Genomic DNA, 17,453 nt, shown 5'->3' with positions numbered 1-17,453 from the left:
TAGTCCTGGTGAACACAGATCCAAAACCCTTGGATCTTAAAACAGTGAAAAATCAATCAGGTTCTTAAAAGAAGAATTTTAATTAAAGAAAAGGAAAAAATTATCTCTGTAAAATCAGGATGGAAAATAACTTTACAGGGTAATCAGATTCAAAGAGCCCAGAGGAATCCCCTCTAGCCTTAGGTTCAAACTTACAGCAAACAGGGATAAACCTCTGGCTGTTACTTACAAATCTGAAATATGAGAGACTTGTTCAGAAAGATTTGGAGAGCATGGATTGATGTCCGGTCCCTCTTAGTCCCAAGAGCGAACAACCCCCAAAACAAAGAGCACAAACAAAATCCCCCCCTCCAGATTTGAAAGTATCTTGTCCCCTTATTGGTCCTTTGGGTCAGGTGTCAGCCAGGTTACCTGAGCTTCTTAACCCTTTATAGGTAAAAGGATTTTGGTGTCTCTGGCCAGGAGTGATTTTATAGTATTTTACACAGGAGGATTGTTACCCTTCCTTTTATAGTTACGACAACCATGGTGCCTTATTTTCTGTCCCAGCATTCCACGCTATTCCGACTGCATTTTGTGGCATTTTACAACAGCCCCATTTCTGGTGCGCCCGCCATCCCTGTGTGAAAGGATGGATCCCTCCACTGCTGGAACGCAGCATGGCTGGTCAGGCAGTATGTCATGAGCTCCCAGTCTGAACAGGAATCAGAGTTCCCCAAGCTGCTGTGTGCCATGGAAAGAATCAACACCAGCTTCCTTCTGGCATTCACGGAGCGGCTGCACACGGCAGACCATCGCTTTTGGGCTCGGGAAATGAGCACTGATTGGTGGAATCACATTGTTATGCAGGTCTGGAATAGACAACTTGTGTGTGGGGGGACATGCTGGATCACATGCCCCCTACCCCCAAGTTCTGCCAGGGAGTGAGTCGAACTGATCCTGGTGGAAGGAATGTGCATGGGAAAGACTACAACAGCGAGTGCTCCCACTGATCCCCACGCGGTGTTGCCCAGAGCCGGGAAGTGAGACGGGGCTGGCAGTGCAGCTTTCTGCCAGAAGGGGCATGGAGTCTGAGTCCCATTGCTTCCTCACCAGCAGCTGCATGGCCCCCATGAGAATAACTCCTCTTCACGGAAGAAACAGGTCTGGTGAAATAAGTATTAATCCAGCAAGGAAATGTATGTACCTGCTTGAGTGCGGGTCTGGATTAGCCTGCTTGGATGCGCAGAAGGAAGCTCAGGGAGTCAGGGCAAGGGGGGAAGGCAGCAGGGGCTAGAGGTGATATGTGGGGTGGGGGAGGCAGCAGGGGCCAAGGCGCAAAAATACAAATTCATCTAGGGTGCAATTTTCCTTCAGGATGACCCTGGTGTGACGGAGCAGGGAGCAGGGCAGATTTGACCTGGGAATGTTGCAGGGGGATTGCAGTGAGGAGGGGGGACTTCCCTTGAAGGAAGCTACCTGAGCTGTAACCTGAGCCAGGAATGGGGGTGGGGAGAATTAACACCTTCTGCCCGGGAGACTGAACAAAGGAGAGGAGCAGCAGGAGGAGTTGGGAGTTTAGTTTCGGTTTGGGCTGGGTGGTGCAACGCAGGGAACCCCAAGCTGGGGTCTAAGCTCCCTGAACCTCCCAGAGGGACCTAATTGAGGGGGTCTGGTCGTACCTACATGCTCTGCTTGAGACTGTGTTCCTGTCCTTAAATAAACTTTCTGCTTTACTGGCTGGTTGAGAGTCGCAGTGAATCTCGGGAAGAGGGGTGCAGGGCCCTGACTCCCCCACACTCCGCAACACCTGGCAGGGCCGGCCTTAAGTGTGGGCGAGGTGGGCAACCACCCAGGTGCAGTGGTCATGAGGGTGTTGCTGGAGGGGCCCTTGGCAGTCACCAGGAAGCTGACCATGGCTGTGGTGGTGGTGGTGGGGATCCTGTCATTGCACCCTCCCATCCCCACTATCTGCAGTTGCAGGTCGCCTGGCCTGGGACAATGAGCTCTGGATACAGAACTTTTGAATGAAGGAAGCCACCTTCCTGGAACTGTGTGCAGAGCTCGCCCCAGACCTGCAGCTCAAGGACACCCAAATGAGAGCAGACTCTCATGGAGAAGAGACTGGCGATTGCTGTGGGGATGCTGGTGACTCCAGACTGCTACCAGTCAGTTGGAATCAGCTGGCAGTGGGGAAGTTGACCGTGGGTGCCCTGTTAACACAAGTGTGCAGAGCCATTAAACGCATCTTGCTACGAAGGACTGTGACTCTTGGCAATGTGCATGAAAAAGTGGATGGGCAATGGGATTCTCTAACTGCAACAGGGTGATAGATGGAACACATGTTCCAATTTTGGCCCCGGACCATCTTGTGACAGAGCACATCAATAGAAAGGGGTACTTCTCCATAGTATTACAGGCGTTTGTTGATCACTCTGGGTGTTTCACTGACATCAATGCAGGGTGGTCCAGGAAGGTACATGACCACACATCTTCAGGAACACTGGCCTGTACAGAAAGCTGCAAGGAGGGACTTTCTTTCCAGGCTGGAAGATTCCAGTGGAGGGTGTTGAAATGCCCATAGTGATCCTGGGAGACCCAGCATACCTCTTACTCCCATCGGCACATGAAGCCTTACATGGGAAACCCAGGCAGCAGCAAGGAGCACTTCAAGAATAGGCTGAGCAGGTGCAGAATGACTGTGGAATGTGCCTTTGGCAGATTAAAAGCACGCTGGCGATGCCTTTATGGCAGGTTAGACCTAAGTGAGGAAAACATTCCCATGGTCATAGCTGCCTGCTGCGTGCTCCATAATATTTGTGAGGCTAAGGGTGAAAAGTTTGCCCAGGAGTGGAGCGCTAAGTCAGATCACCAGGCTGCTGATTTTGAGCAGCCTGATAACAGTGGGGCAATTCAAATCAGGGAGGTTTTAAGTCAACATTTTGATAATGAGCACTAGTAATGTGTATTTCTATTCAGCAATCTGCCATGATTCATTAGTTTGATTTTTTTTATTTTACCTAATACTTGTGATGCATCCTTAGCTGGATTTACAGTAAGCAAATGATTAAACTACATGTACCAGCAGTAATCAATATGTGTAGGACACAAATAAAGATTGGTTCTCTTTCAGAGAGTTTGCTTTTATTATACACCAATTAACACACACAAAAGGCTTGGTGGGAAGCGACGTAGTAGTGCAGGGCAGTGGAGGCTGTCATAGCTGTGTGTAAGGCCAGCTATCATTTTAGAAGCTGTCTGAAGGGATGGAGTGAACAGGATACCGAGATGTCCTGGAAAGTTCAAAGGAACGTGTGGAAGGAGTTTGGGGAGGGTATGGAAAATAGGTATGTATCGGCTGTGGCGGGGAGCAAGCACACATCTGTTAGTAGTATACGGCTCGATAGCATTCATCACCATGCATTTTTGACAGCTTTCCACGCCCCTTTTAGGGCTTATCCCGCCTTCCCACCCCGTTTCCGTTGGCGCCAAAATTTGACGCCATTGGCCAATTTTGAAAAAAAAATGTGTGTGTGTGTGTCTAGCTAGGGGATGTGTTGTGTTTGTTTGTGCTTGGGTACATGGAGAAAGGTTGAAAGAAGAGAGTGAGAGAGTTTAAAGATGAAAAAGAAAGTTTGAGTAAGGTTTAGAGAAAAAAAGGAAAGAAAGCTTATTGGATGTGATTGAGTAAGAAGAGAGGCTGGTAAAGGCAGGTTATTCAGGAATAGAAAAATAGAACTTAAAGGAAATATTTGTTTTTAAAGGGTTAGTTTAAGGAAAGAGTTAAATAATATTAAAAACTAAAAAGCGAATTTACTAAGGTAAAGCCTGTTTAGTAAGCCCCTGGTAAAAACTATAAAGAGTGGCTAAGAAAAAACGTTTTAAAAACTAGGTTTAAAAATGGAATTTACTAAGGCAGAGCCTGTTTGGTAAGCACAGGGTAAAAAAGTAAATAAAAAAACATGAAACTATTCAATACCAGTGTAGGTTAAGAAAAAAAAGAGGTTAAAAGAAAGAACAGGGCAAGAAAAGGGAAAAGAAAGCCCCCTTTGCAAAGGGCAAAGATAGACAGCACATGGTGGAATCAGAATAAGAGAGAGAATAAGAAAGAGAGAAGCAGGCAAAGCCTGTTTGGTAAGCACCTGGTAAAAAAAGTGAATAGAAAAGCATTTAAACTATTCAATACCAGTGTAGGTTAAGAAAAAAAGAGAGGTTAAAAGAAAGAACAGAGCAAGAAAAGGAAAAGGAGAGCCCTTTTGGAAAGGGCAAAGATAGACAGCACATGGTTGAATCAGAAAGAGAGAGAGAGAGAAAACGAGAGAGAGAGAGAGAGAGAGAGAATTCTTACCTTTTAAGTCTTTCTGTAGAATGAGGCAACTTCCCTGGTTCAGACCCTCTCAGACTTGTTATCACCACCTTTGGATTGGACCAATCAGAGTTTGTTCTACAGCAGCGTCATAGAATTTATTTTCCTGAGCCAATCCTAGAGTCCCAAGATTTTAAACAAGAGCCAACTCCTTTTTCTCCCCCCTCCCCTCCTCTCTCCCCCTCCCTTTTAACTGTTTTATTCTTATCTATAGAAACAGACCCCCAGCATTTTTTTCGCCATGTAGCCCTTTTACATAGGGGTTTTTATAAAAGGTAAAACCATAAGATTCTAGTAACAAACAATTTTAAAACTTTTCCCCTAGGTTTTAGACTAACAGGGGTTATTTATTTAGTAAAAACAATGTGAAGCTGCAGCAAAGCTTTTGTTAGCAAAGCTTCTGTTAGCAAAGCAGCCTCTGTGAGTCAGTGGATCACAGAGAAGGAGTTTGCTTCTTGACCTGCTTTTTAACAAACACAAGTAAAAGTTACATTAAGTTTTGCAAAGGAATAAAGCTCTGCTTTATAATGACTTGAAAAGACAAACCTAAGACACATCCCTTTTGTATGTGTTGTAATAAAAGAAAAGAGCAGGCAGAAACACCCCAGGTTTTTAGTAACCGACAGTTTATATATCCCTGTGACGAACTGGGACTGTTCTTAATGTGGTCTTTGAATGCTGAGTGGGGAGTGTTGGCTGGGAAGGCAAGGGAGTGTGGCTAGGACGGTCTGCATTGGGGGATGGGAGACTGGCCTTGAGGGAGAATACCTGAGCATGTAACATGAGAACCCAGGAAGGGGTTAGAGGCCAGGTGACACCTTTGCCCGGGAAACTGAACAAAGGCTGTGGGAGGGGTCACTGAAGGGAGAGTTTCAGGAGCTGGCTGGTGGAATAGCTGGGAGGCAGACATGGCTCTGACCTATCAAGGGGGCTGTGGTGCCCTGGGACCCCAAGATGGACCTAACTGAGGGGGTCCTGTTGTCTGTGCCTGCAAGACCTGTCTTGGACTGTGTCCCTGTTGTCTAAATAAACCTTCTGCTTTACTGGCTGGCTGAGAGTCATGGGGAATCGCAGGAAGCCGGGGGTGCAGGGCCCTGAGCCCCCCACACTCCGTGACACCCTGTTTACCTAAAGAGAAGACAAGGGACAGAGGCAGGACTTGGGGGAGGTGATATCAGTTGCCCAGATGTGAAGCAGGGGATCTCGGGACTGGAGAGAGGACCAGGTGTGACCTCGCCTAGCAGCCTGGATGCCGGACAATGGCCTGGATATGGTAGAACTTAGCAACCAGTGACCAGAGGCCCAGCCCATCTTGGGAGCCGGCCAGTTCTGACCAGTGGGAGGACAAAGGATGGAAGAGAGAAGGCCCCGATGATCTGGTTGCCCGGAAGAAAAACAAAGGGCGGATGAGGGGCTGTGGGGAAGGTGATATGGGGGGTCAGCTGGAAGGAAGTCGCTTCTGGACTGGGGACAAAGAAGAGTCTGACCCCACCTGGACTGGGGCAGATCCAGCTGGACGGTGCTGAGACTGACCAGACCCGAGCCTCTGAGCACTTCCTGGGCTGGGTTTGGCTGTACAATAAACCTCCTGTTTTATGCAGGCTGAGAGTCCCTGCAGGCTGGAGATTGGGGGCATCGCTCCCTCTGGGGGTGGCGGCCCCATGGGGCCAGAGCAAGGGAACCCCCTGAGGGGGCTCCCAGAGGGAGCCAGGTGGGCTGGAGACTCAGAGGTGCAGTTCCAGGAGATGGTGGGACCCCGGGCTTAGCTCCAAGAGAGACAGGACCCTGAGAAGGGCTGTCAGACTGAAGGGAGTTCCTCCTGGGGACCCTACGGACCCGAGAGAGCATGGGGGAGGCTGTGAGTCCGTGACAGACCTTCATGCATAAACAGTGAGGTGGCAAAATTTGCAGATAATACAAAACTACTCGAGATAGTTCAGTTCCAGGCAGACTGCGAAGAGCTACAAACGGATCTCAACAAACTGGGGGACTGGGCAACACAAAGGCAGATGAAATTCAGTGTTGATCAATGCAAAACAATGCACATTGGAAAACAGCATCCCAACCAGACCTGTAAAATGATGGGGTCTCAATTGGCTGTTACTACGAAAGGAAGAGATCTTGGAGTCATTGTGGAGAGTTCTCTGAAAACATCCACTCAATGTGCAGCGGCAGCCTAAAAAGTGAACAGAAGGTTGGGAATCATTAAGCAAGGATTGGATAACAAGACAAAATATCGTATTGCCTCTGTATAAATCCATGGTACACAAACATCTTGAATACTGCATTCATATGTGGTCACCCCATCTCAAAAAAGATATATTGGAATTGGAAAAGGTTCAGAAAAGGGCAAAAAAAATTATTAGGGGTATGGAACAGCTGCCATATGAGAAGAGATTAATAAGATTGGGATTTTCAGTTTGGAAATGAGACAACTAAAGGGGGATATGATAGAGGTCTATAAAATCATGACTGGTGTGGAGAAAGTAAAGAAGACAGTGTTGTTTACTCTTTCTCATAACACAAGAACCAATTAAATTAATAGTCAGCAGGTTTAAAACAAACAACAGGAAGTATTTCTTCACCCAACGCACAATCAGCCTGTGGAACTCCTTGCCAGAGCATGTTGTGAAAGCCAAGATTATACCAGGGTTCAAAAAATAACGAGATAAATTAATGGAGGATAGGTCCACCAATGGCTATTAGCCAGGATGGGCAGGGATGGTGTCCCCAGCCTCTGTTTGCTGGGAGGACGACAGGGGATGGATCACTCGCTGATTCCCTGTTCTGTTCATTCCCTCTGGTGCACCTGGCATTGGCCACTGTCGGCAGACAGGATACTGGGCTAGATGGACCTTTGGTCTGACCCAGGCTGGCCATTCGTATGTGTTAGGTGTGGTCAGAAATACAATATGAAAGAGGGCAGACCCAAGGGAAACCCCAGCAGGAACCATCCCGCTAGCAATGATTGTCTATTGAGAGGTCCATTGGAGCCGAGAACACCGGTGGGGATGTGAAGATGACCACGGCTGTAATTCTTGCACAGGTTTTTGTAGGATTTCTCTCTGCAGGAGTAATTGGAACTTTGCTTAACACTGGGGCCAGCACTGACGGCCAGGGGAGAGCGCCCCCTAGTGACCTCTGCCCCCACTCACTGCAGCACAGCGCCCCCTAGCAGTGCACTGGGGTATCAGGGCCAGCACTGACTGCCTGAGGAGAGCACCCCTCTACTGAGCCCCTCCTCCTGCTGCATGCAGCATAGCACCCCCTAGTGCAGCAGTGGGCTATTGGGGCCTGATGGGTTAGAACTGGTGGGCTGGATGCCAGGACTCCTGGGTTTTCTCCCTGGCTCTGGGAGGGGACTAGGGTCTAGTGGTTACAGCGAGTGGGAGGCTGGAAGCCACGACTCCTGGGTTCTGTTTTGAAGGCTGGGTACCCCACCCCCCTTTTTGCTCTCAGCAGCTAGTTCCCAGCCTCCCAGCCCACCTTTGGACTCTGGCTGGGATCAGGGAGGGGCAGCGTGGGTGGGTGTGACCCAGCAATCTGGGCACAAGCAGTGCATGGGGTGGGGATGGCAGGGGGCTGGATGGGTTGCTATTGGGGGGAGGAGGGAGCATGGGCTGGGGGCGCACCGTGCCTGAACTGGACAGGAAAGGACAGGCTGGCACTAGAGGCTGAATAAGGAGCGGGGGCCCTGGCTGTCACAGACTCACAGGTGGTGCCCACTCGTGGCCCCGTTCGATCTGTGGGGGTGCCCCTTTTAGTTACAGTCCCTGGTGGGATCTCCCTTCAGTGTGACAGCCTTTCTTGGGGGTCCACTCTCTCCCGGGGTCAGGCCCCTCCACCTTGTGGAGCTGCACCTCTCTGAGCCTTAGGCTACATCTACACTACAGGGGGGAGTCGATTTAAGATACGCAAATTCAGCTACGTGAATAGCGTAGCTGAATTCGACGTATCGCAGCCGACTTACCCCGCTGTGAGGACGGCGGCAAAATCGACCTCTGCGGCTTCCCATCGACGGCGCTTACTCCCACCTCCCCTGGTGGAGTAAGAGCGTCGATTCGGGGATCGATTGTCGCGTCCCGACGGGACGCGATAAATCGATCCCCGAGAGGTCGATTTCTACCCGCCGATTCAGGCGGGTAGTGTAGACCCAGCCTTAGCACTCCTGTCTCTTGCCGTGGCCCACTCAGGGCGTCCAGTCGCTCTGGACCCCCAGAGCTTCCACCCCCAAAGGGGTTGATGCATCTGATATCACCGGCCCCAAGTCCCGCCTCTGTCCATTGTCCTCTATCCAGGTAAACCGGGTCACCTAGGCCTCCTCTCCTCTCTTCTGTCCTCTGGCCCCTCTGCCTGGAACCGGCTAGTCAGGTCACTGGGTCCTCTCTTCACAGCCCATTGTCCTCCCCTTGGCCAGAACTTGTGACTCCTGGCCTGGGCACCAGGTCCCCAGTCACTGGGGTCTCCATTCTCCAGGTCATTGGCTGGGGTCCCAAGTCCTCTGTAACAACAAACTCCCTCTCCCCTTACCTCGTTAAACCAGTAACAGCCAGGAAAACTGAGTCCCACCCCCTATGCATGCAAACTATTGAAAAACAAGAAAATCCCCCACTTCATCACACCAGTCTTTCAAAAGTTTACAACTGAACATGGACTTAGTACAGCTTTGAAACTTAACTATGCCGAAGAAAAATGCTGTTTTTAACCAGCTTAATTTAAATGAAACAAGCACAGAAACAGTTTCCTTCCCTTGTCATATCTTTCTTTTTAAAATTTCCCTTGATGTATTTAGCAGTTTATGTTTAACACAGAACTGCTTGTGATTTTAAGTTATCTCTGCTGCCATGTGATTGCTCACTTCCAGTTCCAATGAGGGGTGTGGCTGATTGGTCAGTTGGTAACTCTGAGGTTCTACTCTAGTGGTCAGTGGAAGATTGAAGACAAGACCCTGTGGTTTCCTGGCTCCAGCCCAATGCACATTCCCCAATGCTGCAGGGTGCACTGAGGGTGACCTCTCCCCCCTCCCCACAGAGACATAGACAAACTGGGAGCTGAATGATGCTTGGCCAGGCGTTTCCTGGGTTTTGCAGGGACCTCTGCTTGCTTTGGCTGCTCTAGATTTCGCCTGCAGAATAGAGACAGGGTGTGATGGATGCAGGAAGAGATGAGACATCGTCGACTTCCTGTAGCTGGAGCCACCAGCTGAGTTCCTTATTTGGGACTTGGTGGAGCTGGGCACCGGGGTGTTGGTGGCAGCCCTGAGAGGGCCCTCACTGTCCCCAGCATGGCATCTGCTCTCACCATCCTCCTCCTCGGTGAGTATCAGATAAAGGCAGGGCATGTGTCCCTTGGGGGGGGTGGGACATGAGACCCGGGTGTGTATCCATGGGGGGCAGGATCTGAGGCTCAAGCGTGCACCCATGGGGGGATCTGAGACAAGGTTGTAGGATGCAGTTGCTTTGGGCTCTGGTCACTAATGAGCCATCTCCTTTCCAGGTTGCTGGCTGGCCGGGCACAGCGGGGTGTGGGGAGGTGAGTATCAGTCTCTGGGGAAGATGGTAACATCAAGGATGGGGGAGGGGATGCATGGGGTGGGGAAAAGAGGAACTGAGCTATGAACCTTCTCCAAAACTCAACCCAAACTCACCCTGTGAGTTCAGACACGTCCCCGTTCTTCTGTCACTGCCCCACCCTCCGCCAGTGAGTAACTAGGAGCCGAATCTTGTTCCTGGCATATGACAAAGCAGGAACCGTCCCTTGGTTCAAAGCCCGGCCCTCCCCTCCAACCCCCAGGCTGTGAGGATTGGGGGTGGGGGGTCATCACATGGATTTATTTCAGCTCATACAAACATTAATAGGGCCCCTCCGTGGGCTCTAGATCCCCGCAGGGAACCGAAACGTTCCCGGTCAGTGTAGCCATGGGGAGAACCCCCCAGATCCTCCCCCGCTCCCAGATCCACCCCCAACAGCCCCCTCCTCTGCACTCACAGCCCCCTGTTCCCAAGGCCTGGGGAAAAGTTGGGTCTTGTGCAACTCCCACCAGTCACAGAATATTTCCAACCCCGGGGTGGGGGGCAGAGCTGCAGGGGGCCCACTGGTCAGGGTCTCTGGCTGGGCTCGGGTGCGGACGGAGGGGGCAGGTGATCTTTCATGCAGCCCGGGTCCTCAGCTACGTCTGGGTGAACCCCTGGCCCCCAAGTCCCATGGGCAGCCAGTGATAACTGTGGTAGGGGACAGACTCCTAGAGAGGCCGAATGATGGATGGACTGAATTGTGGTGGGAGGAGGCGGGAGGCTGTGTCTCCCCTGTTTAACTAGGGTTACCATACGTCCGGATTTTCCCGGACACGTCCGGATTTTTGGGCCTCAAATCCTCATCCGGGAGGAAATCCCAAAAAGCCAGACATGTCCAGGAAAATAGGGAGGGAGGGAGGGAGGGGCCGGTGGTGCTCGGCCGGGGGCCGGGACCAGGGCTGGCGGTGCTGGGCTGGGGTCCGGGGGCGGGGGCTGGGGCCGGGGCCGGCGGTGCTGGGCCGGGGGCCAGGGCTGTGGCCTGTGGTGCTGGGCCAGGGGCCGGGGCCGGGGCCGGCAGTGCGCGGCTGGGGGCCAGGGCCCCAGGGCCCGAGCCGAGCTGGGTGGGAGACGCTGGGGCCAGAGCCTCTTGGCCTGGCCCGGCCGACCGCCAGGAGGAGCCGCGTGGCCGGGGGGGCCGGACTGGGCCGCGCCTCCTCGCACCCCCCCGACCCAGCTCCAGCTCCAGCCCCAGCTTACCTGCTGCCTGCCTGCTTCTGTGAATCAAATGTTCGCGGGAAGCAGGGGAGGGGGAGAGGCAGGGGGCAAAGCGTTCGGGGGGGGGCGGAGTTGGGTCGGGGCCGGGGCCCCGTGGAGTCTCCTCTTTTTGGACACTTAAAATATGGTAACCCTAGTTTAACTCCTGTCTCTTGTTGAAAGCAGGGTATGAATTTCGCAAACCCACAATCTTGGTGAGTCCCAGCAGGGTGGTGGCGCTCGGGGGAAAGGTCACCATCCGCTGTGAGGGTTTGTACCTGGACATGAAGTTTTTCCTGCATAAAGCTGGACACCCGAACCTGCAGGTGTGGATGGTGCCTGATGGGACCGTGGCTGAATTTCCCATCCCCAGTGTCGGACGGGAAGATGGAGGAAAATATACCTGCGACTATCACTCCAGAACGGATCAGAGTCGCTCGTCGTATCTCAGCGACCCCGTCGAGATCATTGTAGCAGGTGAGGGGCCTGGCTCAGTGGCCCGGCTCCCAGCCCCACACCCAGCCAGACCCACAGGGGGTCTCTGCATTGATGGGACACTCAGAGATAGGCTCTCCCATTAGCCCTGGGCCCAGCAGAGGGGACGTCCTGCCAGGGAGCAAGGACGGAGTCACTGGCGGGTTAACAGCCAGGGGGGAGAAGCAGCCACTGGAGATTTGTGGCAGAGGAAGGGGGGATCCCTGCCCCCAGGGGGAGCTGCAGAGCAGAGGGGACCTTTCCCAGACAACACAATAGTTAAGGGGTGATGGGCAGAGCTGAAGGTTATAAATCTTAGTGTATAGCAGAGACTTGCATAGTCCCCTACAAGTCAGTGGTGGTGCTGTGCACAGAACCCAGGAGTCCTGGCCCCCATCCTCCCTACTCTCCCCCCTAGACCCCACTCCACTCCTTGAGCCAGGGAAAGAACCCAGGAGTCCTGGCTCCCAGCCCTCCCAGTAGAGAAGCCAGGCAGTGAATGGACCCTGGAGACTGGACTGGCCTGTCACCCGCTAGGGAGCAGAGCTCTGGGCCCCCAGGGGCTGGGCTTGCTCCGTGTCTCATGCTGTTAGCCCAGGGCTCAGAGGAAACTCTGGGCCCTGTGGAAAGGCGAACAGGAGCCCGTCCCCAGGGCCGCCGGTCTGACCCACCACTGAGGCCGCGTGGTGAGGACGGGCACCAGGACTGAGTGACGGGGCCTGTGTCTCACGGCCTGTCTGCTTCCCACTGCAGAGCCCATCTACCCCAAACCCAACATCGCCCTGAGCCGCAGCAGGGGGGTCTCCCTGGGGGGAGCTGTGAGCGTCTGGTGTCGGGGGCAGCAGAGGGGCATGCGGTTCGTGCTGAATAAAGATGGACGCCATTTCCAAACTGTGGATTCGGACGGGTTTGAGGCTGTGTTTCCCATCAGCACCGTGCGCCGGGAGGACGGCGGGAACTACAGCTGCTCCTATCACAGCAGATCAGAGCCGTTCGCCGTGTCGTACCCCAGCGACCCCGTGGAGCTGGTGGTGAGAGGTGAGGGGCCCGGCTCAGTGTCCCCATTCCCAGCCCCACCCCCTGCCAGGATGTGAGGAACTGGGCCTGTTCTCACTGTGGTCTGTGGATGCTGACAGGGGAGTGTGCTGGGATAGTCTGCATTGGAGGATGGGATCGGCCCGGGGGCGCATTCCTGGGAGTGTAACATGAGAACCCAGGAAGGGGTTGAAGGCCAGGTGACTCCTTAGCCCGGGAAACTGAAAAAGGCTGTGGGAGGGGTCGCTGAAGGCAGTGTGCTGGAAGCCGGCTGGAGAGATGGCTGGGAGACAGAGATGGCTCTGACCCCCCCCCCCCGAAGGGGGGCGGGCTGGGATGCCCTGGGACCCCAAGCTGGACTTAACTGAGGGGGTCCTGTTGTCTGTGCCTGCAAGACCTGTCTTGGACTGTATTCCTGTCATCCAAATAAACCTTCTGCTTTACTGGCTGGCTGAGAGTTATGGTGAATCGCAGGAAGCCGGGGGTGCAGGGCCCTGAGTCCCCCAATACTCCGTGACAACTGGTGGCAGCGGTGGGATCTACTGCACCCCGTGGACGGTGCTTCCTGCAGTAAGTGACTGGGGAGCAGTAAAACGAAGGGGGATTGACGGGGACCAGGCACGCTGAAGAGTGGGAGAGAGACGGTTATTACCCCTGGGAGTGTGTGACCAGCGAGAAGGACTTTTGCAGTAACAGGGTCCCCCGGGGGGATCGCAGCGAGTGGTCCCAGGGGCGGAGGAGTCTGCAGCTCGACCCTGGCAGAGAGGTGGTGACCTCGAGAAGGGCTGGCACACTAGGGGTCCCCCTGGGAACTGTGGGGAGCTGTGAGCGCACAGGCCGGTGAGTGGCCAGCAGGAAGATGTATGCCAAGCGGCTTAAGAGCGACCTGGTGGAGCTGTGCAAGCAGAGGCGGCTGCGCATTGGGAGGCTCACCAAAGAACAGCTCATTGCCCAGCTGGAGGCGGAAGATCGCGCGAATGAACTGATCCCTGTGTCTCAGGGAAGCAGCCTGGCAAATGCAGCGCAGGCACCAGTGTCTGTCCCAGCTGGGAGTGGTCAGCCCGCTGCTGAGGGCTTCCCGAGACCCCTCCTTCCTATGCCTAGGGGAAGGGTGGGGAGGAGCCCAGCAAATACCGAAGGCGCCGTGACCCCCCCGGCCAGCAGGGGGTCCCCCCGGCGAAGCCCGCCGGCCAGCAGAGGATCCTCCCGGCGACGTTCGGCATCCGGGGAGCGGAATTGGCTGGAATGGGAGAAAGAGCTAAAACTGAGGGAGCTGGAGGATCGTGAACAACAGAGACAGCATGAAGAGAGACAGCGTCAGCATGAACGGGAGGAGAAAGAGAGACAGCATCAGCGTGAAGAGAGACAGAGACAGCATGAACGGGAGGAGAATGAGAGACAGCGTCAGCATGACCTGGAACTGGCGAGATTGAAGGGCAGCGAACCCCCGGCTGCGGTGAGTGAGGGGGGACCCAGGACTGCACGGAGCTTTGATAAGTGCATCATGGCCCCATACAAGGAGGGGGAGGACATGGATGACTTCCTGGAGGCCTTTGAGACGGCCTGCGAGCTGCACCGGGTTGATCCCGCGGACAGACTCCGGGTCCTTACCCCCTTACTGGACCCCAAATCCGTGGCATTGTACCGCCAACTGGGAGAGGCAGAGAAAGGGGACTACGAACTATTCAAAAAGGCCCTGCTACGAGAGTTTGGGCTGACTCCTGAGATGTACCGGGAAAGGTTCCGGAGTCAGGATAAAACCCCTGAGATCTCATATCTGCAACTAGCCGCCCGCATGGAAAGATACGCCAGCAAGTGGGCTGGTGGGGCCCAGACGAAGGAGGACCTGATTAAACTGCTGGTACTGGAGCAACTGTATGAGCGGTGCCCATCCGACCTGAGGCTGTGGTTGGTGGACAGAAAGCCAGAGAACCCGCGACACGCCGGGCAGCTGGCTGATGAGTTTGTAAAGAGCCGGTTAGGGGGTGGCAGGGAGGAGCCCCAAAGGAACAGGCCCGCCGCGATGCAGAGAGAGAGTCACCCTGGGACCTCCCAAAGGGGGAATATTGGGAATCCCCTCCCCCGGGAAATGCCCAGCATCAGGGACAACCGACCGGCTCGAGGGGACCCACGGGACCTGAGCTGCTATTACTGCGGCCGAAGAGGCCACGTTCGGGCCCAGTGCCCCAAGCTCAAGGACAGACTGAGCAGACCGAACCCGCACCGGGTTAACTTGGTAGAGGCCCAGACGGACGAGGGGCAGGCTTCTCACGCAAGAGGGGCTGGCAGCTTATCAACTGCTCAAGAAAGAGAAGGGCCCCAGGCCAGCTTCTCTGGGGGGCCAGATGCTCCGGATTCAAAGTTCTCCGTTTACAGGGTTGGCGCGGGGCTGTCCCTGCGGAGCGAGTGCCTTGTTCCCCTGGAGGTGGATGGGAAGAAAGTTTATGGATACTGGGACACGGGCGCAGAGGTGACACTGGCCCGGCCCGAGGTGGTGGCCCCAGATCGGGTGGTGCCCAACACCTTCCTGACCCTGACCGGGGTGGGCGGGACCCCATTCAAGGTTCCCGTAGCGAGGGTACACCTGAAATGGGGGGCCAAGGAGGGCCCCAAGGACGTGGGAGTGCACCACCATTTGCCCACTGAGGTGTTGATGGGGGGGGACCTAGAGGACTGGCCAAGCAGCCCCCAGACCGCCTTAGTTGTGACCCGCAGTCAGAGCCGGCGAGGGGCACTGCGCCCTGGCCTTGAGGGGGGTGCCTTGCCTGAGGCGCAGGACCCTAACCTGGTGGGGAGGGAACGCCCAGGGACACGGCTCAGGGAGGCTGCAGCTTCGGACCCAGCGGGCGAGAAAGAGCAGGTGGCCATCCCTGTCCCAGCTGCTGAGTTCCAGGCCGAGTTACAGAGAGATCCCTCCTTGCGGAAGATAAGGGACCTGGCCGACCTCAATGCGGTACAGACCATGGGACGAGGTGGCCGGAAAAGGTTCCTGTGGGAGAAGGGGTTCCTGTACCGAGAATGGGCTCCCCCAGGGAAAATGGAGTCAGGGGGGATCAGGAGGCAGCTGGTGGTACCCCAGAAGTATCGCCGCCAGCTGCTGTACCAGGCCCATGACATTCCCCTCTCAGGGCACCAGGGAACCTGGCGTACCCAGCAGAGGCTGCTACGGAGCTTTTACTGGCCTGGGGTCTTTGTTACTGTCCGACAGTACTGCGGATCCTGTGACCCCTGTCAGAGGGGGAGGAAGGCCTGGGACAAGGGGAAAACAGCTTTAGGACCCTTGCCCAGCATAGAGGAGCCTTTCCGGAGGGTGGCCAAGGTAAAAAGGGCGGCTCTGAACCAAGAGAGCCCAAAGCACAGACCTCCAGACTGGAGCGCTGGGAGAAGACCACAGCCCAGTTGGAGCCCCAGAGGTATGGGGGTGGGAAAAGGGCACAGGCCGCATAAACCTTCCCACATGCGAACTGCGAGTGCCATCAAGCACCCCAACCTAAGGGGGGGCGTGAAACTGGAGGGGCTTGGTGTAATTCTCACCAAGGAATGAGAGGGATGCGGGGGCATCCATGGGAACGGGGGTAGGTTCGAACTTCCCCGGGTCACTGGCTACAGTGACCCTGCTCAGTTCGGTCTCGAAGGGGGGAGAGATGTGAGGAACTGGGCCTGTTCTCACTGTGGTCTGTGGATGCTGACAGGGGAGTGTGCTGGGATAGTCTGCATTGGAGGATGGGATCGGCCCGGGGGCGCATTCCTGGGAGTGTAACATGAGAACCCAGGAAGGGGTTGAAGGCCAGGTGACTCCTTAGCCCGGGAAACTGAAAAAGGCTGTGGGAGGGGTCGCTGAAGGCAGTGTGCTGGAAGCCGGCTGGAGAGATGGCTGGGAGACAGAGATGGCTCTGACCCCCCCCCCCCGAAGGGGGGCGGGCTGGGATGCCCTGGGACCCCAAGCTGGACTTAACTGAGGGGGTCCTGTTGTCTGTGCCTGCAAGACCTGTCTTGGACTGTATTCCTGTCATCCAAATAAACCTTCTGCTTTACTGGCTGGCTGAGAGTTATGGTGAATCGCAGGAAGCCGGGGGTGCAGGGCCCTGAGTCCCCCAATACTCCGTGACACAGACCCTCACGGGGGCTCGGTGCCAATGGGATGCTCAGAGCCAGGCTCTGCACTGAGCCCTGGCCCTGCAGTTGAGACGCCCGGCCTGGGAGCGGGAACAGAGTCACTGGGGGGTTCCCCAGCCAGGGGGGAGCAGCAGCCCCTGGAGAATCGGGGCAGGGGGGCAATTTTAATTCTACCCCTTGTGCGTAGGAACCGTGAGTCGCTATTTAATCCCAGGATCCCATCGCCTCTGTTCTCCAAGCCCTGCCCCAGGCAGTGCCCGGGCTGGGGCTGAACGAGGCAGGGGCTGCAGGAGAAGCGGTGGCTTGGTGGACACGGCGCTGGGCTGGGACCCAGGAGATCTGGCCCAGCACCTGGCACAGCCACAGTCTCTGTGTGTTGGGAACATGTCGCGGTTTTCAAAAGTGTCCTTCCTTGTGGGGGGGCCTCAATTTGGGGGATCTCAGGCCGAGCGCCCACAAGCCGAGACGCCCACAGTTAGCAGAGATCTCTGCAAACACTGGCCTCAATAGCGCTGGATCCCTTGTGTTGGGGGAGCATGAAGGGCCCCCACCATGATCAGGGCCCCGCTGTGCCAGGCGCTGCATAAACACAGAGTGAAGAGACGTTCCCTACCCCTGGAAGCTCACTAAGGAAAGTGAATCTGTCTGTGGCCTGTAGAATGGGGATAAAGACCCCTCCCTGCCTCCCAGGGGGACTGACTCCCTTCCTGTGTGGG

The 17,453-nt window shown here is 55.1% G+C and overlaps 3 protein-coding genes across 3 annotated transcripts in view; all 3 read left to right on the top strand.

Moving 5' to 3' along the window:
- Positions 1–9,332: 9,332 nt before the first annotated feature.
- Positions 9,333–12,620, top strand: LOC122173368 (leukocyte immunoglobulin-like receptor subfamily B member 3; the record flags this gene model as incomplete). The annotated part of the gene is made up of 4 exons (XM_065571897.1): positions 9,333–9,660; positions 9,842–9,877; positions 11,299–11,589; positions 12,340–12,620. Coding segments are annotated over exons 1-4 (639 nt in total), but the record flags the coding sequence as incomplete, so codon positions are not given.
- A 235-nt stretch (positions 12,621–12,855) lies between these two features.
- On the top strand, positions 12,856–16,432 carry LOC135976193 (uncharacterized). The gene has a single exon (XM_065570909.1). It carries the CDS (start codon positions 13,481–13,483, stop codon positions 16,163–16,165), a length of 2,685 nt encoding a protein of 894 aa, XP_065426981.1. The 5' UTR covers positions 12,856–13,480; the 3' UTR covers positions 16,166–16,432.
- Positions 16,433–17,121: 689 nt separating this feature from the next.
- LOC135976431 (immunoglobulin superfamily member 1-like) overlaps positions 17,122–17,453 on the top strand; it is a 32,643-nt gene continuing 32,311 nt past the window's right edge. Inside the window, exon 1 of the mRNA XM_065571896.1 lies at positions 17,122–17,211. Coding sequence (XP_065427968.1) covers positions 17,122–17,211 — 90 coding nt within the window. The remainder of the gene's footprint in view (positions 17,212–17,453) is intronic.

Source organism: Chrysemys picta, chromosome 17 (genome assembly GCF_011386835.1).
Source record: "Chrysemys picta bellii isolate R12L10 chromosome 17, ASM1138683v2, whole genome shotgun sequence".
Classification (NCBI taxonomy): domain Eukaryota; kingdom Metazoa; phylum Chordata; order Testudines; family Emydidae; genus Chrysemys; species Chrysemys picta.
The sequence above is the reverse complement of the archived record's forward strand: the minus strand, read 5'-3'. Positions and strand labels throughout refer to the sequence as shown.